This window comes from Podarcis raffonei, chromosome 2, assembly GCF_027172205.1.
Source record: "Podarcis raffonei isolate rPodRaf1 chromosome 2, rPodRaf1.pri, whole genome shotgun sequence".
Lineage (NCBI taxonomy): Eukaryota > Metazoa > Chordata > Lepidosauria > Squamata > Lacertidae > Podarcis > Podarcis raffonei.
Window position 1 is genome coordinate 2330888 of NC_070603.1, and position 22736 is coordinate 2353623.

The 22736-nt window shown below is 46.6% G+C and overlaps 1 protein-coding gene and 1 long non-coding RNA gene across 2 annotated transcripts in view; one reads left to right on the top strand and one right to left on the bottom strand.

Annotated features, from left to right (window-relative positions):
• The window catches only part of LOC128404355 (uncharacterized), a 28347-nt gene extending 9935 nt beyond the window's left edge, over positions 1 to 18412 (bottom strand). The window contains exon 1 of the long non-coding RNA XR_008328091.1: positions 18315 to 18412. This is a non-coding gene — a long non-coding RNA (uncharacterized LOC128404355). The remainder of the gene's footprint in view (positions 1 to 18314) is intronic.
• Positions 18413 to 18531: 119 nt separating this feature from the next.
• Positions 18532 to 22736, top strand: part of PPP1R1A (protein phosphatase 1 regulatory inhibitor subunit 1A) — a 79530-nt gene continuing 75325 nt past the window's right edge. The window contains exon 1 of the mRNA XM_053369865.1: positions 18532 to 18702. Coding sequence (XP_053225840.1) covers positions 18622 to 18702 — 81 coding nt within the window. The 5' untranslated portion in view covers positions 18532 to 18621. The remainder of the gene's footprint in view (positions 18703 to 22736) is intronic.

Sequence of the window (22736 nt, forward strand, 5' to 3'; positions counted from 1 at the left end):
ATTGACTAGAGATCTCTTGTTGTGTTTTAAACATAAGCCAGACAGAAGGAAAAACAGTGGCTTACATGGCTATTTTCCATTTCAGCCTTCCACATGATTCAGCTTACTTTCTCAACTCCCAACTCCCAACCCCCAATCTTCCTGGCTTTTCATTAAAACCCCCAATCTTCCTGGCTTTTCATTAAAAAAGAAAGAAATACAGAGCATTCATCACACCAGCACTGAGTTTCCTAGCTCAAGAAACTGAGGAGCACCATGCCACAGTACTCAAATCATAGAAGGAAGCTAGAGGGAGCCCACCAACTTATCTGTTTTGCAATGGCTAGGCTCCTGCCAGTGTGTTTGCACCACACTGACCTCAGCTCCCACTCTCCATCCTGTTATGCAGCAGCTGGAGTTCAAGTGAGCAGTGGCCACCAATTCCTGCCAGTGGCACTTCATGGCAAGGCCCAGAAAGACAAGCAGCAACCACCTCCCAAACATTTTGAATAAAGTTTTCCTCCTTGCCCCTAAGGAGAAAACTGAAAAGCACCCCTGGCGTTTTCGCAGGTGGAAATTATTTTGAGAACTATGGCTGGGGATGCAGATTTCAGCCTAGCATAGTCTGAATTAGCAGTGAGAGCTTCTGGGAAGCCACAACGTGGTGCTAGGGCACCCAACTGGAGCAGACAGTCTGGCTGCATAAGGGCAGGTAGGTTTGAGGGCTGCTGGCATGAGGCTTCCCACACGCTCGGGCAATTTTTGGTGAGGATGTTTGCACACCAGCAGCACCACAACTGCACTCATGCCAGATGCAAAGGAACACAGGGGTGCTGTTCCTTTGATGGCGGTAGAACAGGCTTCCTCAAACTCGGCCCTCCAGATGTTTTGAGACTACAATTCCCATCCCTGACCACGGATCCTGGAGGGCCAGGTTTGAGGAAGCCTGCGGTAGAAGGAATATCAGCAGATTCAGATTTTATTGTTTTATTTATTTTACAGGCATATATAGCACATAATAAACAGCAGTATCCAGGTGGTGATAACGCATGCACAAAACAACAAGAAAGTAGCACCTGAGCAGCCATGCGCAAGGTGCTTGAGCTATGCCTTAGAAAAGGTCTGTGTAAACAGAAAAGGCTTCAGTGAGCATCTGAAACAAAGTAACAATGGTCCTTGCTGAATAGAAAGAGGCAAGGAGTTCCACCAGCTGGGCACAGAAACACCAAATGTCCTCTGTTTCATAGAAGCAAGGCAAACATCAGATGTTACTCTTAATTGGGCCTCTCAGGCTTGAACATAAAGATCAGGCAGGTATATGTGGGGAAAGACAGTCTCTCAAATAAGCTGGTCCCAAGCTGTTCAGGGCCTTGTATAGTAACCTTAAGACTTCTGAATTTGGCTCAGCAGCATATAAGCAGCTGGTGCACATTCTTAAGCAGAGCTGTTGATGGGAAGCCTCTGCCAGGATGAGAGGCACCAGCCAAAAACCCCGCTTTGTACACAAAAGTGTCCTGTTCTACTTTGCATCTGGTGTCCCTACTTTCTCATGAACTGTTCCACCCATGCAAAAGACAGGGTACATTTGGCTCAAGCACATAGCAGTGAGCTGAGTGGGCTAAGAACCCCAAGAATCCCTAAGAACTTTCATTGAGGGGGGGGGGTAAAATTATAATTAATAAAGCATTGTTCCCAATTCTTATTTTCCACAAATAATTCTGAATGCAATTTTTAATCTATAAACATTTGCTGCAATTCCACAGGAGTACAGGAATTCCACAGAGAATGTGGCACTGGCCGTAGATCTGTAAATCTCAGCTTTCTTTTTTTCAAAAGAACATGTTTTTTCTCCCTTGTGGTTGAAAAAAAATGTGCTTGAAAGTGCATCAGCAAATCCTGCTGAAATCTTAGAAACTGGAGTATTAACTGGGAAATATTTCCATTGATTTAAGATGAGGCTTTAAGGTGTCCAACGCCTGTGCCTTCCCCTTCCCATGACTAGCAAAACCCAAATAAAATCCACAATGTAGTGAAAATGGGCAGAACAAATTGTGCCAATGAATGGCGAAATGCATATTTGTTTAATTAACTGACATCATTTATACATTTGAGCTTTCATTGGCACCAAATTTGGTGCAGTATTTCAAAACTGATTGATGGTACAAAGTACACATAACTGCCAATAAATAGCTCAGATTTGTACTTCCTTCAAAGTCTCTCTACCCTCTTTGGACTGATGACACCCTGAAGTGCTTCTGCCAATCAAAATAGAAACTTAGTCAGCAAGGGGTTTCACAGGAGGGTCACTTGGAGGAGAGGGTGGAGGGCAATGGGCCAAAGGTCCCATCCTTAGACCCTGAAGCAGAGTGCCAGAAATTCCTATTGCGAAAGCCAGTACTCTCCCAAAATAGCACGCCTCTTGTCAAAAGATTGGCAAGTAGGGGATCAGTTGGTACAGTTCAGGAGAGACGGCAAGTGTTGACTTTGGCCTACACTTGCTGATCTTTTGAACAGGTGCATTCTAAGTGTCTATGGCAGGAGTGGGGAACCTGTGGCCCTCCAGATGTTGCTGGTCTCCAACTCCCACCATCCCTGACCATTGGCTGGGGTGACTGGGACTGATGGAAGTTGGAGTTCAACAACAGGTACTACCTTGAGAGTGGATATCCTCAAGCAGATTCCATGTTCCCTTCATATATAACCATGGCGGCAACTTACAAGTTACATGAAAGAAGACATCACTTTGAATAATATTTGCATATGCTAATTTATAGGTATGAAAGTACATTCAGAAATAATGACCTTAATTTAAACAGAAATACAATACTGTGATGAAGTGCCTTTCTCTACCTGCTCAGTCTGCTGATGGGCAGGGGTGGACTTTGGTAATCATTTGTAATAGGGCGCCCTATGCAAGGCCAAAATTAGGTGCCTTCAAAGGGACCTTTTTGATTATGAATCTTCTCAATTTTGCACGTTGGCTCAGCGCCCTGTGCAGGGGAACCACCTACACCACCCTAAATCTGCTGCTGTGACGGCCCCTCTTTCTCTGCCTTCTTAGGGTTTTGGTAGTGCTGTTGCTGCTGCTGCTGCTACTGGATTTATACTGAACAACTCTTCAAATTAAGGGTTTCTTAAGATAGAGAACTGTCTTCTGTAAAGTAGGTCAGATGGCCACCTTCGGTCTCATTTTAGGACTTGCGCATTCTCAGGAGTATCAACCCACCTCCATTCTGAATCTCTTTTTGCCTGCAGGTATCAGGACATTTGCCAATGGTGTGCTGTGTGTTGTAGTGCAGGGCAGGGGGCTGATGACTGCTGGATTCCCAGAAAGGAAGCAGGCAAGGTCAGAGGAGGCCAGCACTGCACAGAGGATGCTCCCACCTCTGCCCTTTGGACCGGTGACTGCAGACGTCAGGGCTTGTATTTGCAATCCTCCCAGCTCTCTGCAAACATTGACTCACAGGTTTCCATCTTTCTGCACATGAACCCAGCTGTGCCCAAGGCCAACCTAACAGTGGAGGACTCATGGAGGCCCCACAGAGCTGGGCGTCGAACATTCCAGGTTCACGTGGAAGAAAGAGCTTTGTGAGAAAGAGCTTGCCAGCTCCCTGTGAGTTGATTGTTGACTGTGAAGTGCATGCAGCTTTGTGCTCTGCTCTGTGTGTTTATTGACACCTGCTATGAAAAGAGCACCACTGTGGCCTGGGACAGAGCCAGAGCCATCTGACAGATCACCAGATGCAAGAAACAGATGCAGGGGATGAGGAGGAGGACCTGATTTGCCCTGAAGGCCAGACAATGGCAGGAGCACACACACACCCCAAGCCCATGAAATAATAGGGAAAGAGAAGGATCTATTTGGTAGCTGACATGAAAAGTTTATGAGGGTTGCAGATTTTCAAATCTTGCCCCCTCCCCAATAACTTACATAAAATGGTTGATCTGTGGAGCCTTTTACTCTAGGGCAGAGGTAACTAACCTGTTGTTGGGCTGTATCTCCCATTGTCCCTGACCACTGGGCATGCCAGCTGAGTGATGGGAGTTGCAGTCCACAACATCTGTAGGAGCCCACATTGGCTACCATGGCAGGGATTAGGAACCTGTAGCCTTCCAGATGTTGATGGACTCCCTGACCTTTGTCCATGCTGGCTGGGGCTGATGAGAGTTGGAGTTCAAAAATATCTGGAAGGACACAGGTTCTCCATCCCTGGTCTAGGGAGTGCAAAGGAAGGGCACAGAAGGTCCCCTCTGCCTAATTACTGTGTGGAAGCTCCATAAACAAAATGCCCGGAGGAGCCCTTGGTTTACCTCTCTGATTCTAATGGGATTTTACTGTTCTACTTGATTGCTTATTGTTGGTATTTTAGTGATTTCAAACTGCTGTGCGAGACAGAAAAGTGGTGCCTAAGTTTATGAAATAAACAACCCTGTTTCTAGCAGTGTGGAGTCATAAATGCTTTTGGGAAACCCATAATCAGGGCAATACGACACCAGTCCTCCCTTATTGTTTGTGGGGGAGAGCAGACACACAGGCCACCATCTTTGAACTGAACATCCCTCAACACTACACTACCCATGCTGGAAGAAAACACTTGAGGAAGGTGGATACTCCAAGCCTGGGGAGAAGCTGAGCACATATCACAAGCCAACAGGTTCCATTCAATGTGTGGTTTGCAGTTGTATCAAGAAATAGAAGGAGATCTTAACAAGGACCACTACAGTCATGGCTGCCTATTAGTTTCTAGGCCCAGTTCAAATTGCTGGTGTTGACCTATAATGCCTTCCACGGCTCAGGGGGACCTCAATACCTTAAGGACCATCCCTCCCTATACAAATCAACCCAAACCTTGAGGCCCTTCTCTATGTCCCCACTCCCTGAGAAGTTTGGAGGGTGGCAACACAAGAACAGACTTTTTCTATGGTGGCTCCCTGACTGTGGAATGCTCTCCCCAGAGAGGCTCCCCTGGTGCCATCATGACATGTCTTTAGGCACCAGGTGAAAACATTCCTCTCTATCAAGGCCTTTGGCCATTAGTTAATCAATGGCCTTTTAAAGCGGGGGGGGGGGCTGTTATTATGATTTTTTAATTATTATACTGTCTGTTATTATGCCTTTTGTTATGTTTTTATTATTGATGCTCCATAAAATGCACTCTTAATGCTATGCACTGCTCTGGGATCTTTTGATAAAGGGTAGTATATAAACCGAATAATAACAATAAACATTTCCCTATGCCAAGATCCTGACAAAAATTGCTTAACCCCCCCCCAAAAAAAAAACAGCCATAGGTCCACATTCTTTCTGAGCAACCTTCTGAGGGCCATGTGCAAGTGCTGGGCAAAGCAATTTTTCCTTTGTACAATATGCTGGTTTCTATATCTACAAACACACCCCTTTCCCCCATCCAGGCAAGCAAAAGGCATGATCAGGATTCAAGGACACATTCCAGTCAATCAAAAACACTTGGGGTGAAGCAGGGTGAATGAGGGAGGGCAGGAAGGCATGGATTTGACCCCCTGGCTTGGGGGTCCCCAGCTCTGCCGTAAGGGAAGCTGCTTTCAGTGCAATTATCCATTTCCTGCCCAGTGCAAAAATAATAGCTTTAGGGAGGTGCTTTTCATCAGGGCAGAGGGAAAGAGTTAACCCTCCTATCCAGCCCCACTGTGATCCAAATCCAGACTGAGAGGAGACTGACCTGATGCAAAAGTGGACAGGGGTCTCCTCTCCTGCAATAGTTATCAGGAAATGGGGATTTCAACAGGTATAGCTTGTCGTGCAAACCACACCTGTTGAAACCTACACAACTGTTAAAGGTCCTCTTTTGCATCTGGTCAGCCTAGTTGAGACTGACAGTGATCAGCTCATGTAGAAACACACATTCTAAACCTTTCAAGTGAGAAATTCACTTGAAGTGAGAAATTCACTTGAAGCAGGAGGGGTAGTATGAAAAAATCTTGTGTTCCACTGAGAAGCTTGTGTGTCCCACCTGCTTTGGATGAGCTTGATGTCTGGCAAGGGAAACCTGGGTGGGGAGGTAGGTTTGTGACAGCCTGCAGAATCCCAGCCAGAGGCAAGTCCATGCCAGGCAAGTGAGGCAAGTGGAGGGAATGAGGCAAACTAGCCTTCCCCCTTCTCTTGTCGCTGATTTCACAAATCTGGATCTGCAGTGATGAGCCTCACAGAGAGGCTGTTTTGTAATGCAAGATCTGTGTGATGTCTCCTCTCCTGGCCATCTCTGCAGCGTTTGCAAAGGGAGGAGAAGTGGGCGGCAGTGTGTGGGCTGTCTGCTCTGGAAAGTGTGACAGCAAGTAGGTGCTGCTGGGAGGAGGCGAGAGTGTTGCCTTTGCACCAGGCCCAAAATGGTCTCGCTAACAACTTCTCCACCTAAGTGTCAGAAGAAGAAGCTGGATATTTTTAGGCTTAGGGACCAGAAATGCCAGACTCACTGGGAGTGAGGAATCATAGAATCATAGAGTTGGAAGAGACCACAAGGGCCATCGAGTCCAACCCCCTGCCAAGCAGGAAACACCATCAGAGCACTCCTGACATATGGTTGTCAAACCTCTGCTTAAAGCCCTCCAAAGAAGGAGACTCCACCACACTCCTTGGCAGCAAATTCCACTGTCGAACAGCTCTTACTGTCAGGTAAAATACCATTGTTGGTATTTTAGTGATTTCAGGTATTTCAGCAGCATGAAGAATAGCAATACACAGAAATAAGAGGGAGGGGGAAGCATATTGCAATAATCAAATCTGAGATTTACCCATGAAAAAAATAAAATTCTGAGATTTACCAGAGGATGTGTTAACAGGGAAATCTGACGGCTCCCTTGGACAAAAAAACAAGGACACCAGCCAGGAATACCAGAGCAAAACAGCTGCCAGTAGGCTTGGTCTTTATTGAAGACTGTCGTGACAGGACTCCCACCTGCCACCAGGTGAAACAAGATGGAAGCCCTGAACAAAAGAAGACCCCAACTTTTATTAGCTACTAATCCCCCATGCTACACCCCTAAAACTACATCATAACTACATCACGACTACCGTATTTTTCGCTCTATAGGACGCACCGGACCATAGGAGGGGGAGAACAGGGGAAAAAATTATCCCCCTCTCTGTGCAGCGCCCCTTCAGTGATGCAGTAGGAGAAATGGGGCCCCTTCCATTTCTCCTCCCGCTTCGCTGAAGGGGCACTGAGCAGAGAGGGAAAACTGTGCAGCGCCTCTCCAGTGAACCGAAGCCTGGAGAGCAAGAGGGATCAGTGTGCACTGACCCCTCTCGCTCTCCAGGCTTCAGGCAGCTATCTGCAAGCCTTTGGAGCACAGCGGGAACTCCTGCTGCGCTCCAAAGGCTTGTGGATAGCTGCCTGAAGCCCCCGGAGCGCAGCGGGATTTCCTGCTGCGCTCTGGGGGCTTCAGGCGGCTTCAGCAAAAGCAAAGCGAAGCCTCCGGAGCGCGGGGGGAGCTCTCCCTCTGCGCTTCGGAGGCTTCGCGTTGCTATCGCTGAAGCCAAGGAGCCTGCATTCACTCCATAGGTTGCACACACATTTCCCCTTAATTTTTGGAGGGGGAAAAGTGTGTCCTATAGAGCGAAAAATACGGTACATCATTTACACATCACAAAAAGGAGAGGTTGGGGGAGGAGTTGTGGTGGTAACTTGAGTGTCTTGTCACTTGGCCGGTTCATTTTTTTCCCCTCCCCATAAGTACTTTCCAGAGGACAAAGGGGAGTTTGCAGTTTCCTGTCCCCAGAGGGAAGAGCTGATCACTGTCCTTTGTTTCAGTCCGTACTGAATCCACTTCCATATGCAGGTCCTTTGTGAGTGTGATGATCTTCTGTCTAGGACCATCAAGGCTGGCATGCCAACTGGGTAGGGCTCACTGCGGACATGTTGGTACACTCAGGGAAGTTTCATTAAATGAAGCGTAGTGTATGTCGTGTGTGAGTGTGTCCTGTTTGTACAAACTGAATGATTGGGGGGGTTTTTTCCTGCAACACATGGAGTACAGTGGCCAAGTCGTATCTGTGCAAAAGGGGCCGCATATGGTGAGCCAGACGGAGTTGGATAAAAGCAGTTCTACCCACTGAGGCCAAAAAAGACGCGGGTGGCGCTGTGGGTAAAACCTCAGCGCCTAGGGCTTGCCGATCGCATGGTCGGCGGTTCAAATCCCCGCAGCGGGGTGAGCTCCCGTCTTTCGGTCCCAGCTCCTGCCCACCTAGCAGTTCGAAAGCACCCTGAAGTGCAAGTAGATAAATAGGGACCGCTTTATAGCGGGAAGGTAAACGGCGTTTCCGTGTGCTGTGCTGGTGCTGGCTCACCAGAGCAGCTTCGTCACGCTGGCCACATGACCCGGAAGTGTCTTCGGACAGCGCTGGCCCCCGGCCTCTTAAGTGAGATGGGCGTACAACCCTAGAGTCGGACACGACTGTCCCATACGGGCAGGGGTACCTTTACCTTTACCTTTACCCACTGAGGCCACCTGAGTCTCCAGTTACAGTGTTGAATTCAGGAGCACCCACAAGCTGCAGACATGTTATTTCCAAAGGAATGCAGCCTCATCCAGAACAAGCCATCTCCCCTTCTCTCAGATGTTAGGAAACATAGTGACTTTGTCTTTTCAAGGGTTCAGCCTCAGTTTATTGGCTCACATCCAACCCATCACCACCTCCTAGGACCTGTCTAACACTACAACCAACTCTCCCAATTCAGAAGTGTGCATCCTGAGGATATAGCCCTTTAAGGACTCCAATTCTGAAAACAGGTGGAGTCTAGGAGAGACAGAGACTCAAAAGGGTCTCACTTCACTTCCAAGTTTCCAGCCCTTGTTGCTTGCTTAGAGCACTCCATGGTGCTATTGCACCTAACCTAGTCCATGGAACGCTCTGCGGAACCAGAACAAGATAGGCCTGAAATTCCTCCTACTAGAGCTAAGTGCAAAACTGAGGGTCCGGGGGCAGAGCAGAGTACAAAACAGTAGCTTAGAAAGCAGAGTCAGCAACCAACTGCACCTCTTATGTACTTATATGTAGTGTATTCAAGTACAACCCTGGCTGGATCTAGACACATCAAAAACGCAATTCAGTTAAACGCGTTGAAAACTTCATACAGGGAAATCCCATTGGCGAAAGATGGGACTCCACAGCGCCATCTGGTGTCATAGCGTTATGACACATATAAAGTGCTTTATCTTTACGAATGTAGCTGAATCGCCTATGGTACCTCGGTTTAAGAACAGTCCTGTTTGCGAACGATTCGGTTTACAAACTCCACAAAACCGGAAGTAGTGTCCTGGTTTGTGAACATTAACTCGGTCTAAGAACGGAATCTGAACGGTGGAAGGGCACCGGTGGCGGGAGGCCTCATTAGGGAAAACGTGCCTCAGTTTAAGAATGGTTTTGGTTTAAGAACAGACTTCCGGAACAGATTACGTTTGTAAACCGAGGTACCACTGTATACTAATTACTATAAATCAGAGGTTAGTTACTGCTATGGTTTATGCTAAATTAACAATTGTTTAAGCTCATTAAGTATGAACCAGAGATTCCCTGAGTGGGGACATAGTTATGTAAACACTATCCAACTATCAAGACTTTTCCACTTCTGTCTACCTGGTGGGGGGGGATATCCTTGAATTATACAATAATTTTCTTCACTCATACCAAAAATTCTGGGAATTCTGGGCTTGGGAACTAATTCCAAATCATGGGTGTAGCCAGGGGACGCCCCCCCCCAATCAAGTAAAACAATAGAAATACTTAACTAACTTAACTAACTGACCAATCCTGTTGGTTCTCCCAACGAAAGTCCTGCTCCCCCTAACAAAAATCCCGGCTCTGCCCATGTTCCCGATAGTCCTCCTTTACTCCCATTCTTAGACCACCCAAGGTTTCTTGACCCGTCTAAGTACAGTCAATATAAGGGATGGGAGGAAAAGGGTTTAGCTCTATTCAGGATTTGTTCCACAGAAGGAAACCTCTCACTTTCTAACAGTTAGAGGACCTAATGACACATGTGATAAGTCCAGATCTTTGCAGTTACTTACCTTAACAGAGTTGAAGTATTGCTTAGGGCTTGTTGTTGTTATTAATATATTGTGTTGGCTCTTCCTTATGTTGGGATGATTTGATTATTTTATATCAATTGTTTGTTTTAATGTTTTGTCTGATTTTTTTTTTATTTTTTTTTTAGGGAAATGGAGGGATGGATTGTTCATCCTCATCAAAGCCATGGCTTGGAGGATCATCTCAGCTGAGAAACTGCAGCCTTAACTGAGCTTTCAAGCTCTGCCTCCCAGCTCTGTAGTATTTAACATTCTATTGAGCCAGAATTTAGGGAAACTTCCAGCCTTAGCATGTCAGGTAGAGATATATTTATGAATATTATTGTTGCTGAGTTTTGAAAATACCGAGGGCCATTTTTAATCATTCTACATGCCTTCTTGTCATGCAAGCATCTTGCAACACTGTAGACATTAATGAATTCCAGCTGGCTAGTATCTAGCTGATCTCTGTCTTTTTCAGGCATCTCGCAATTTATTTATTGCTGCCTAATCAGGATGGGTGCTGAGCTCCTACTTTCCTTGCATACACCTTAGCTTGCACTATGGCCAAAGAGATGAGGCAGATTCCCATTGCATTTTTGAGGAAATGAAGGTCTAATCAGCAGCACTGAACAAACATTGTAAAAAGAGAGAATAATCTTGAGCACAGCATGGTTCTTTTCCCACAAATGTGGGAGGTCTAGCTAGGCAAGACCTTATGGCGGCTGTTCACTGATATGCAGAAAGTTAAGGGGGGCACTGAAGGACACAGTGGAGGTAGACAAGGTGGTTCCCACCGTCCCTGACCATTGATAATGCTGCCTGGGCTAACCACCATGTTGGCTAACCCAGGGGTAAAGTCTAAACCTGCCCCCTATGACACCAGGGTTTGGGGCAAGTTGTAGGCACACTCCCTCTCAACCATGAACAGGGCTGCTGCATGTTTTCTTTCCTCCATATAACTTAATGGGAGTCATGGAGAACCAGACCTGATCTTCTTGCATAGTCTGTCCTTTCATCTGAATTCTGGCTTTTGTTCCTTACTTCTGCTAGTACAAGGATGAGGCACCTGCGGTCCTCCAAGCATTGCTGGACTACACTGCTCATCATCCCTTACCACTGGTCATGCTGGCTGGGGTCAATGGGAGTTGGAGTCCAACAGCACCTGAAGAACCGCAGATTTCCCACCCCTGTGCTAGAGCAGGACGGAATCTTGGAAGCTGATGCTTATGTACAGGGGTGCCAAACGGAATAAAATATTGGAGGTAAGCTCCATCCCACATAATCGATCAGATGATGTGGTGCACACACACCATTTGAATGGCAATGCTGATTAACTTTGAGGGGTCCAGGCCGTTCAAATAATTTATTGGGGGGCTGAAGGGACCTCGACCCCTAGGAGTTGGCTCCTATGTTTATGTATAAATGTACACAATCTATATGTTCTTTGGCTAATTTTTATCTTTTTCTTTTTTTAATTAACATATAAAACACATACAAATACATATACATTTACACAATACATGTAGTGTGTTGTGTGTGTGTGTTCCTTGGCTAATTTCATGGCTGATTGACTTAGCAGTTTCCCCTCTCCCAACAGAACTAAACACTCTAGGTGTAATATTTTTAAAAAATTCTCTGTACAGCTTCTTATGCCTGCATGGATCTCAGAAAGACAGAAGCTGCTGAGTCAGACCATTGGTCTTTCTGAGTTGAATTTGTCTTCCTGGGGCAGCACCAGCTCTCCAGCGTTTCAGGCAGAAGTCTCCCCCAGCGATACCCTTCACATTTCCCCGCTTGTTGTGTTTTGTTCACAGAATCATAGAAGCACAGAATGGTAGAGTTGCAAGGGACCCCAAGGGTCCTGTACTCCACCCCCTGCAATGATGTGGTTGTTTTTATTAATTGCTATTGGTTTTTATTGATTTGATGCTGTATTGTATGGTTTTGTGCTAGTAAATATTGTGCTGACAGGTTTAATGGTTAAATGATTGTATTTGTATTGGTTTGCTTTTCATTTGTGAACCCCCTAGAGGACACAGTTAATCAGGTGCTATGTAAGTGGCATGCATACCCGGAAATGTGGAGGCTGATCCTGGTACCTTTTGCATGCAAAGCATGTGCTCTGCCATGAAGCTACAGCCCTTCCCTGGGGCCCCATTGTGGGATATGGTGCTGGTGAGCACTGAGAGATCCAGCATAATAAGAGCTGGAGTCTTTCCTTTCTTTTCCTCCTTGAGCATTCATTGTTCCTATACATTGCTCCCAAGAACTGAGCAACTGAAAAGGGAAATGGAAAAAGCACAGTGCTGGATGTGAATGCTCATTCATTGGACATGGGTGTGGAATCAAAGGAAGGACACTCTGAAAACCCATCAGCTGTGCAAAAGTAAGTTAAGAGCAAGGAAAACCTGGTGCTTCATCCAAGAAAATTTCACTGAAATTTTCTCTCCCATTAGATAATGTAATTTCTGTTCCCATCCACTGATAGAGAGTTGGGATGCAAGAAGAAATTGTTGGTGCAGCGCTAATTTTAACTGTGAAAAGGATAGAGAGAGAGAGCTGGCTATGGCTCTCCCAGGGCACATCTTGTTTGGCCCTGTGCCTGAGTGTGGGTGCTGGCAAAGAACAATCCCAGCTTCTCTATTGCTATAGTCTACTGAAGGGTGATCCACTCGGGTGCACCTCCCACCAACCTCATTCTGCCCTTAGCCAGCCCCCACCTACCTACCTACCTACCTACCCTTTTACTCACAAGTTTGTGAGTAGAACAGCCGGTCAACTTCCTCTGCCACCGCCTCAGTGCTTGCCCTTGGAGAACTCAGCAGATAGAGACAAAACTAGAACGAGATGGCACCGCCTGCTGTTGGCTTCCCTGCCTTCTTCCCTACCAGTTCCAGCGGCACAAACCACCACAACTATAACCAAAATATATAGAGACAGAGGGGAGAAAGGTCTTAAAAGTATGCACACATTGGTAATAGATACTGCAGAGTCTTGCACAGTGGGTATCGGGGGAGGGGAAAGCAATTGAAGAAGCGCCGTCAAGCTGGAGGGAGAGGCTGGAAGGACAAATTGAGAAAGCCAGTATAAATAGCAGCTGGCTTCAGACCAATTTCACATGTGCTACTTAAGTGTTTTTGAGCCTCCCTCTCCTTGTTGGAGTGCAGGTGTGAAAGATAGAAATGAAATTGAAAATGTTATTATATCAGGTTTTTAAATTGATTGTTGGTGCTAAGGAAGGTGGATTGACAAGCTGCTTCCTGCAATTTTTTGCCTGTGTGTTGCTCATGATCTGACATGCTCTTTCTCTGCTAGGGACTGTAATTTTAAGGATGTGCTGGTTTTTTACCCACTCTTTTCGTTGTAGGTTGTTGTTTTTTTGTTAAACTATTTTAATTGTATTCTATCCAGGCTTGGGAATGGTGTGCTAAAAGCACTCTTACTAAATAAATAACAAATAACTCAAGTGCATTTTTAGGTCTACACCCACCATTTCCCACCACAGGCATGTAGGCTGAATCGCCATACTCTGTACCACGGCCTTCCCAAAGCTTGTGCATTTGAAATATGGGACGTCCCTTCTCATCAGCTCCAGCCAGAATGTCCAGTGGTGAAGGTTGATGGGAATTGTAGTCCATCAACATCTGGAGGGCACCATCTTGGGCAAGGTCCCCCAATGAGAGGAGCAGCCCTCATGACTTATTCCTGATGCATCAGTTAGATCAGGGGCAGTGGGCTAGAACCAAGACTGGGGCCTTTGGACCCCAGGGGTTGCTCATGACCTATTGGATTTGCAGACAGGGAGCCTGTGATGGTCATCCTTGAATGGCAAGATGCAAAAGAGCACAGGGAGTCCTTGAATCTTTAATAGTTGTGTAGTAGGGAAAATTTCAGCAAGTATTTCTTGTCAGGGGTTGGGGAGGTAGCATCTCTGGTGGGGGACTGGTCATGCTCCTTCTGGGGTAGCTTGCCCACCTTTGGTCCCCACCCTGCACTCCGCTCTCACCTGTGGCTCCTAGAAGCTGTCAGGATGTGACAGCAGCCACACCCCGGGAACGGCTTCGACTGGCCGGCTAAACCAAGTAAGGGGGTCAATGGGTCTCAGATCCTTGGTGGGTTAGGGACTTCCCCTGAATGTGAAGACGGGCTCTGGCAGATTGAGCAGACAAGACCAAGAAATTGCCAAGAAGGCAATTTCTGCACATGCTGTAGAGGGAAGTGAGGGGTGCATAGGGCTTGTCCACCTGGGAAGGTGGCCCATCTAGGAGAAGGAAAACTCTGATCCTAAACCTCCACTGCCTTTCTTCAGGAGAAGAAAAAGCTAAAGAGTAAACCCTACACACCTGCAGGGTGGAGTCCCTAAGGCCCTTCCATGGCAACTCCTGCAGTCAAGCTGTTGCCAGATGTTTGCTCTGCTTTCCTTTGGACCCCATCAGCGAGGCCAAGAGGGGAGTCTTGTCGTCTAGGCAGCCCATGACCTCCATACACACTGCCCAGGACTGCATCCTGGGGAGGTCACTTCCGTGCTGCTAACGCAGCATTTTTACTTCACCCCTGGAGGGGAACTTCATTGTCTCTTGAGACAGACGGGTGCCAACAACAACAATAATATATATTTTTTATATATAAATATTTATTAAAATTTTCCGTTTTATACAAACAAAAAGAAGAAGAAAAAAGCACAAAGAAAAAAGACAATATTAAAAACACATAATTTCCAAAACCTGATTTCCAAACCATCGTCCCTTGACTTCCTCATACCTCCCCTTCTTGTTTTCTAGTTCAAATTATTTATCCAGCGAATCCTAATCTCCTAACTTCGCAATTAATTAACACCTTACTTTCTATTCAGCTTCTTAAATTATTATAACTTAAACCTTATTGAAACAAGAGAAAAAAGAAAAACATTTCTTCCATATTCTTTTACCATAGCAGCTAGAAACCATTAGTTTCAATCCAACTCCCTTCAAAATTCAGTAATGTTACAGTATTTCTTTAAATAGTCCTTAAATTTCTTCCAATCTTCTTCTGCTGACTCTTCTCCCTGGTCGCGGATTCTGCCAGTCATTTCTGCCAATCCCATACAGTCAATCAGCTTCGTCTGCCATTCTTCCAGAGTGGGTAGGTCTTGCGTCTTCCAGTGCTTTGCTATAAGTATTCTTGCTGCTGTTGTTGCATACATTAAAAAAGTTCTATCCTTCTTTGGCACCAATTGGCCGACTATGCCCAAGAGGAAGGCCTCTGGTTTCTTCAGGAAGGTATATTTAAATACCTTTTTCATTTCATTATAAATCATCTCCCAGAAAGCCTTAATCTTTGGGCACGTCCACCAAAGGTGAAAGAATGTACCTTCATTTTCTTTACATTTCCAACATTTATTATCGGGCAAATGATAAATTTTAGCAAGCTTGACTGGTGTCATGTACCACCTGTATATCATTTTCATAATATTCTCTCTTAAGGCATTACATGCCGTAAATTTCAACAACAACAACAATAATATATTGTCATGTAACAGTCAATGGGGGTCGGGGGGGGGTAAGAGGAGGAAAATAAACTTTTTGCCAGAGAGACTCTGGCACAACACCAGACCATATGTCTGCAGCCTCAGGAAGACGCTACATAACAAAACAGTGAAAGAGGAGGCATGCGAGGGAGGCAGCATTAGTAATGGCTGTGGGCTGGGACTCAGGGGACACTTGTGTGCATCATAGCTGATTCAGACGCAGACAGGCTGGCCTGCATGAGCCCTCCTGAGCAATCACGTTATCTCTCGCGGGGGCTGGGGGTGGAGACGGGCATCACAGTACCGGGTCAGAGTGCATTTACACTGGGTTTCTTTAGCACTTTAAAACGTCACACTTCAACACATTTAAAAGAGGCTTTCAGTTAAGAGTCCTTTCAAATAGCTGTGGGGGTGGGAGGAGTAGAAGAGGTGGATATTGCCAGAAGCATCCAAATAAAGCCCCCGGGCTGTGCACTGTTCCACTGTCTCACGTTACCTTTGCATCTCTGTGGCATTAACGTTTCAGACAGCGAGACTGCAATCTAGTCATGCTATCTGTGGCTGATGGGACTTCCAGTGCAGCAAGGGTGCCAACTTGAATGAATTATTGGGGGGCAGGTATGCCCTGCCCCACATAATCAATCACATGACATGTGCATGCATACCATTTGAATGGCAATGCCCATCAACTGGGGGGGGGGGTCAGGTCTCCTCAAATATTTTATGGGGGGGTGAAGGGACCTCAGCCTCCAGAAGTTAGCTCCTATGCAGTCCAGCAACATCCAGAGGGCCTTGGGTTCTTCATTCCTGCTATACAGCTGGAAAGCAAATCCCACTCAGTTCAATAAATTGCAACTTTGGATTTGTTTTCTGTTTTTAGTTATTTGGAGACCACGCACTCCTTTTTCTGTGCTCGAACAAACATGCAGCCAAGTTTGTAAAAGGGAGGGTGGAATAAAAGTGGTAAATTGGCATTATCCCATAGTTCTTGTTAGCTTCAGGCAATTGGAGCTTGTACTCCTAAGCATCCATACTTGGAAGTAAGACCTACTTAACACAATGGGATTTACTCTCAATTAAAGTGGTTAGGATTATCTTTGAACGTGGCCAGAATTGCTCCCTCCCCTCCTTTTCCTGCTGCTAATGGGAGGTAATGGATAGCTTTTGGAAATGATTTCATGGAGAAAACCCTGTCACATGAATTTTTAAGGGAAAACCCAGGAGCAGGAGCCCATGGAATTTAGCTTCCTGCTGATCATTAGCCTTTCCTGGAAAAGCCACATGAATTTTCAATCCCTAGACCAATAAAGCATTTCACGGAAAGGAGGCTTCTGTGCAGCTCTGCATGGTGAGGGCAGGTGTGTTCCATTTCCTAATCTCTCGGGGTTCACACACACACACACACACACACACACCTGTAAGCAACTGTCAACAACAGCTGTCATCAGATAAGGTTCACAGCACAACCCTATACAGGAGTAAGCCCCACTGAATGCAATAGGAGTTACTTCTGTGTAGACTTGGTTAGGATTGCTTGTGGCTACTACACTGCTGCCTGGAAACATGCCCATTGCTTGCTGGCTGCCTTGCCCACGTAAGGGCAGCCCCATGGGATTAGTTCAAAGGCCAGTCAAGTCCAGCCTCATTTTCTCACAGGTGGCCAACCAGGTGCCTATAGGGGAACCCCACAAGCAAGACTGAAGTGCAATGACCCCCTTCCTACAAGTGAGTCTCAGCCACTGATATTCAGAGGCATCCTACCTCTGGACGGTGGAATTGCAACATAGTAGCCATATGAAATTATTTGGTAACACTTGTATACCATGTAACTTTGTGTTTGATTGAATGGCTGTGCAAATTTCTCTTTTGTTCTCTGTAAAATTAAATTTATACAGTAAGGCAAAGGGAGCATGTGTCCACCTAATGTTTCTGGACTGCAACTCCAGGTAAAGGCCCACCTGTCTGTGGGATACTAGTTTCCATGGGATGTTAGTCTCCTACTGCAATGAGAAGCCATGAGTGGCTCCATGGGAGTTTTATGTCTCAAATGTCGAGTGACGCCCCATGTTTTCCCCTGCTATAAATTCCACTGAAATTGGTTGCATTTTAATGTTACTGAAATTGTTTTATGTTCTAACTGTATTGGATTGTAACCCACTTAGGGGCTACATGATGCAGGGCTGGCTAAAAATCTGATACATAAATAAATTCACTCTCTATGCTCTTCCATAATCTCTTTGAATTGTGCACACCCGCATGGAGGCTCGGGGCGCTTCAGGCTATATTCATGTTGTCTATCTCTGCAGCTCTTAGCAGTTACAGTATTCCGAATCATAGGAGCCAACTCCTAGGGGTCTAGGGGTCTCCCCCCCCCCGCCCAGTTTATGGGCATTGTCATTCAAAGGGTGCGTGTGCACCCTGTCATGTGAACGATTATGTGGGGCAGAGCTTACCTGCCCCCCATATTTTATTCAAGTTGGCACCCCTGCTCCCAAACATGTCCCAGGTCCACTTTCAAAACAACCACCGGACAGTGGGCGGAGCCAAGGCCAAGTTGCAGCCGGGCGAGTTTTTGCCAGGTCAAGGGGATGATCCTAGATTTTGGGTTGGGACGGAGAAGTAGGCAGGTGCGGGGGGGGGGCTTGCCCCAAAGAGATCCTAGTCAGGGATGCAGCTAGGTCGCTCGGGCCTGATTGGAGGGTGGAGCGAGGCAGATCAATGCAAGTGGGACGCGGGGGCGGGAAATCTCGTCCCGAAATTCCTGCTTGATTCTGCAAGATACCTGCTCGATCCCGTCCCGAAGGCAGGGGCTGCTTAGAGGCGCGTCTGCGTCTCCTGGCGAGCATCTCTCCGGCTATTCCCGAGCGCGTCTGGGGCAGCCTTCGGGTGCGTGTGCGGCTCTCCCCGCGCTGGCTGTGCGTGTCGGGGGCGGCCCCTCGGCCCGAGCAGCCAATCGCGGCGCGAGGAGCGCGCCCTGGGTGGGCACGAGAGCGGCGGGGCGCGCGCGGCCGGGACGGAGCGAGAGAGGAGGTGGCGGCGGCGGCAGCGCGGCTGGCAGAGGGGACCGCGGGACCGGAGGAGAAGCCGGCATGGAGCCCAACAGTCCCCGCAAGATCCAGTTCACGGTCCCGCTGCTGGAGCCGCATCTCGACCCGGAGGCGGCGGAGCAGGTGGGTGGCCAGGACCTTGCCAGGCGGGCAGCTGGCTTAGCTGTGCGCGGCGTAAAGGGGTTTTCTTTTCTCTCCCTCCCTCGCTGAGATCTGGAGTTACAGCTTCGCCCCGGGACCTCTTTGTCTGGGTTATGTGGGCTTCCCATTCTTAAGCGCCCTTTTGAAGTCACCGTGCGGCTCCCGATCGCCGCTCCTCCCCATCCAGTAGGATGTACTGAAGTGGCTTTTGGAGCGTCTCTGAGCATATGCAGAATGCTTTCCTCTCTCCATCGGGGCTCCCCTCGGTTTTGAGCCTGTGTCCTCGGTCGGGTTTTCAGCCCTGGCAGCTCTCGTTTGGGAAACTGCGATGTCCCTGTGGTGTTTTCCTTGGCACCGCATGTGCTAAGGAACGGGGACGCAGTCGGGGCAGGTTTCTCCAGTATGTGCCCCCACCCCACCCCAAACCCTTCTCTCAAGAGGAGCCTCTCCTGGAGGTCATGAATTGGGTTTTCTGTGAGGGTTGAGCATCCTCTTCCTCCGAGTAACTCAACTCCACAGATGTCAAGGTGGCATATCTTGTGGCATCGCAATGGGACGTGCTCTGGGATTTGGGTGGTGAGCTCGGTGGGACTTCTCCAAGCTCTGGAGTGGGGTGGGTCGTGGTTGAGCACTGGGAAGGGGCGGGATTGTAGCTTGTGGGTGTGGTGTTTGTCATTTTCGTCACTGGACTTTCCGTCATATGTAGGTCACTTTAAGGAATTGGGGCTGTGGCAGGGAAATCTGGGGTGTTGCAAGGTGCTGCCCCCAATGTGGAGTGCTTGGCTCTGGGGGGTGGTTTGGGGTGAAAGTGCAAGCGCTTGGGCTGTCCTGTTCTCAGGTTTGCACTGAAATGCCAGGTGGTTATAGGGAGTTGTGTAGCACATGCTTATTAGGGTGCCAACATACATCTGCAACAATACCATCTTTCTAGGCTTATTACGTCCGCCAAATAACTCCCTTCGCTTTTTAATATTTCTTCTGATTTCTCTTAGATATCAGGGATGCTTTGTCAATGAGCACTCTTGAACTGTGATCACATCTGCTGTGTAGCTGGAGGCTAGTTAGTTATAGGTTGGCTCTCCTGTGGCGGTGAGGTTGCAGGCTGAAAGGATTGTCCGTGGGTGGCTGCTGTGCCATTTTATTGGGAGGGTGATGAAAAGCGGGGCTCGCTGTTGGAATTAAATTATGATAGATTGCAGTGGAGGTTTGGGATCCGGACACACTTGCTCTGGGAGGTATTGTGTAATGGGAAATACATGGGGAGATTTTAAAACAGTGCAAAGGATGGCAGGTCACCTCTGACTATAAGAGTTGATGGTTAAAGTGGAATAAGAGTGATTTAAATGTATGGTGTGGATGTGACCACTACTATTAAAAGTGCTTGGGAACCTGGTGCTCTCTTGTGCCTGGCCTAGGGTTTTCACACACACACACACACACACACACACACACACACACATTAACTGACCCTCTGCTAATGCACTTTTTCAAGCCGCTTGCTATGAAGACATATCAAGTGTTGACGTTCATCTCCATGCTGTTAAAATCACCAGCTGCTGATGTCTGCAGGTGAAGTGGCTGTTAAAAAGCCAGAGGCAGGCCACAGTGGCCCTTTCCCAATCAGTTGGCAACCTTCTCCACCATTGGAAGCCCTTTAGGATATGTCACTTCTGCATCCTGTGCAGCACCTAGCACCCTGTTGGTACCAAATATTAGGCATAAAGAACTGAGATGTGTTTGGGTTGTTTGGAGGTGCAAGATCAACTGACCTATAGCATGCATGAGTTGTATTTGGAGAGGGAGCTTGTATTGTGCAGAGAAAGCATGGCTGACCCAACCCAGTAAGCATTACAGGTGACTGCCTGGGACTTCAGAAATCCAGGATAATGGGATGGGCGGGGGGGATTCTCTAACAGGCCTGTTCCATGATCGCTTCTAGTAGTTTTGTCTGGCTAAAGCACATCATTGAACTGTGGTGACGTCCTTGGCTGGATAGAAGGAGGAAAGAAGTGGATGTGTATAAACCTCTGAGTTTTGCATGGATGTAATCTATCTTCTTGTTAAAAGTCAAACCCATTGTTTTGCCTTCATTTTGCCTCTGGCCACACCCACCATTGCCATGGGGCCTCTGAAGGGTTGCCCCTAAAAGAAGTCATCCCTTGGGTTGAACAAAATTTCCCTGCTGCTGTTAATTCTCTTGTATGGAACCTGCTTCCCAATACTGGAAGTCTATATGTACAATTTACTATGTTTTATGTAGCTTTTCAGAGATATACTCTCTCACAAAGTGGCACTGCCGTCAGGCTTCCAAAGACACACAAGAGAAGGGAAGAGGAGGGGGAAAGAATCATAGAATCATAGAGTTGGAAGAGACCACAAGGGCCATCGAGTCCAACCCCCTGCCAAGCAGGAAACACCATCAGAGCACTCCTGACATATGGTTGTCAAGCCTCTGCTTAAAGACCTCCAAAGAAGGAGACTCCACCACACTCCTTGGCAGCAAATTCCACTGTCGAACAGCTCTTACTGTCAGGAAGTTCTTCCTAATGTTTAGGTGGAATCTTCTTTCTTGTAGTTTGGATCCATTGCTCCATGTCCGCTTCTCTGGAGCAGCAGAAAACAACCTTTCTCCCTCCTCTATGTGACATCCTTTTATATATTTGAACATGGCTATCATATCACCCCTTAACCTCCTCTTCTCCAGGCTAAACATGCCCAGCTCCCTTAGCCGTTCCTCATAAGGCATCGTTTCCAGGCCTTTGTTTTTTTTTTTTTTATAATATTTTTATTGAACAATTTTTTATATAACAAAAACAAAACATACATAAACAAACATTCAACAGTAATAAAACATAGAACAAGTACCATTTCATAACCCAATTTCTAAAACCTTACTTCCTCGACCTCCTCTTACTTCCCGTTTCTGTATTCCAAAATCTTACAGTTATTCAGCGAAATCTTGCCTTATTTTATTATAGATTTATGCTAATCACCCTTATTCTCTTTGTCATAACCATTACTGATAGTAACCATTTGTTTTAATCCAACATCATTCTAACTGTCTCCAATTTTATAATATTTCTTTAAATAGTCCTTGAACTTTTTCCATTCTTCTTCCGCCGCTTCTCTTCCCTGGTCTCGGATTCTGCTCGTCATCTCTGCCAAGCTCATATAGTCCATCACCTTCATCTGCCATTCTTCCAGTGTGGGTAGATCCTGTGTCTTCCAGTACTTTGCAATAAGTATTCTAGCTGCTGTTGTAGCATACATGAAAAAAGTTGTATCTGTCTTTAACACCCCCTGGCCGACAATACCCAAGAGAAAGGCCTCTGGTTTCTTGGGGAAAGTCTATTTAAATACCTTTTTCAGTTCGTTATAAATCATTTCCCAGAATGCCTTAATCTTCGGGCACGTCCACCAGAGGTGAAAGAATGTACCTTCCTTTTCTTTACATTTCCAACATTTATTATCAGGCGAGTGATAGATCTTTGCAAGCTTGACTGGGGTTATGTACCACCTATAAATCATTTTCATTATATTTTCTCTTAAGGCGTTACACGCCGTAAATTTCAACCCGGTGGTCCACAACTTTTCCCAATCAGCAAACATGATGTTATGACCAATGTCCTGAGCCCATTTAATCATACTTGATTTTACCATTTCATCTTGTGTATTCCATTTCAGCAGCAGATCATACATTTTTGACAAATTCTTAGTACTGGGTTCTAACAGTTCAGTCTCTAATTTTGATTTTTCCACCTGGAAGCCTATTTTTCTGTCTAGTTTAAACACTTCATTTATTTGGTGATAATGTAACCAATCTCTCACCTTCCCTTTTAATTTTTCAAAACTCTGCAATCTCAGTTTGTCCCCTTCCTTTTCCAAGATTTCCCTCAGGCCTTTGACCATTTTGGTTGCCCTCCTCTGGACACGTTCCAGTTTGTCAGTGTCCTTCTTGAACTGTGGTGCCCAGAACTGGACACAGTACTCCAGGTGAGGTCTGACCAGAGCAGAAT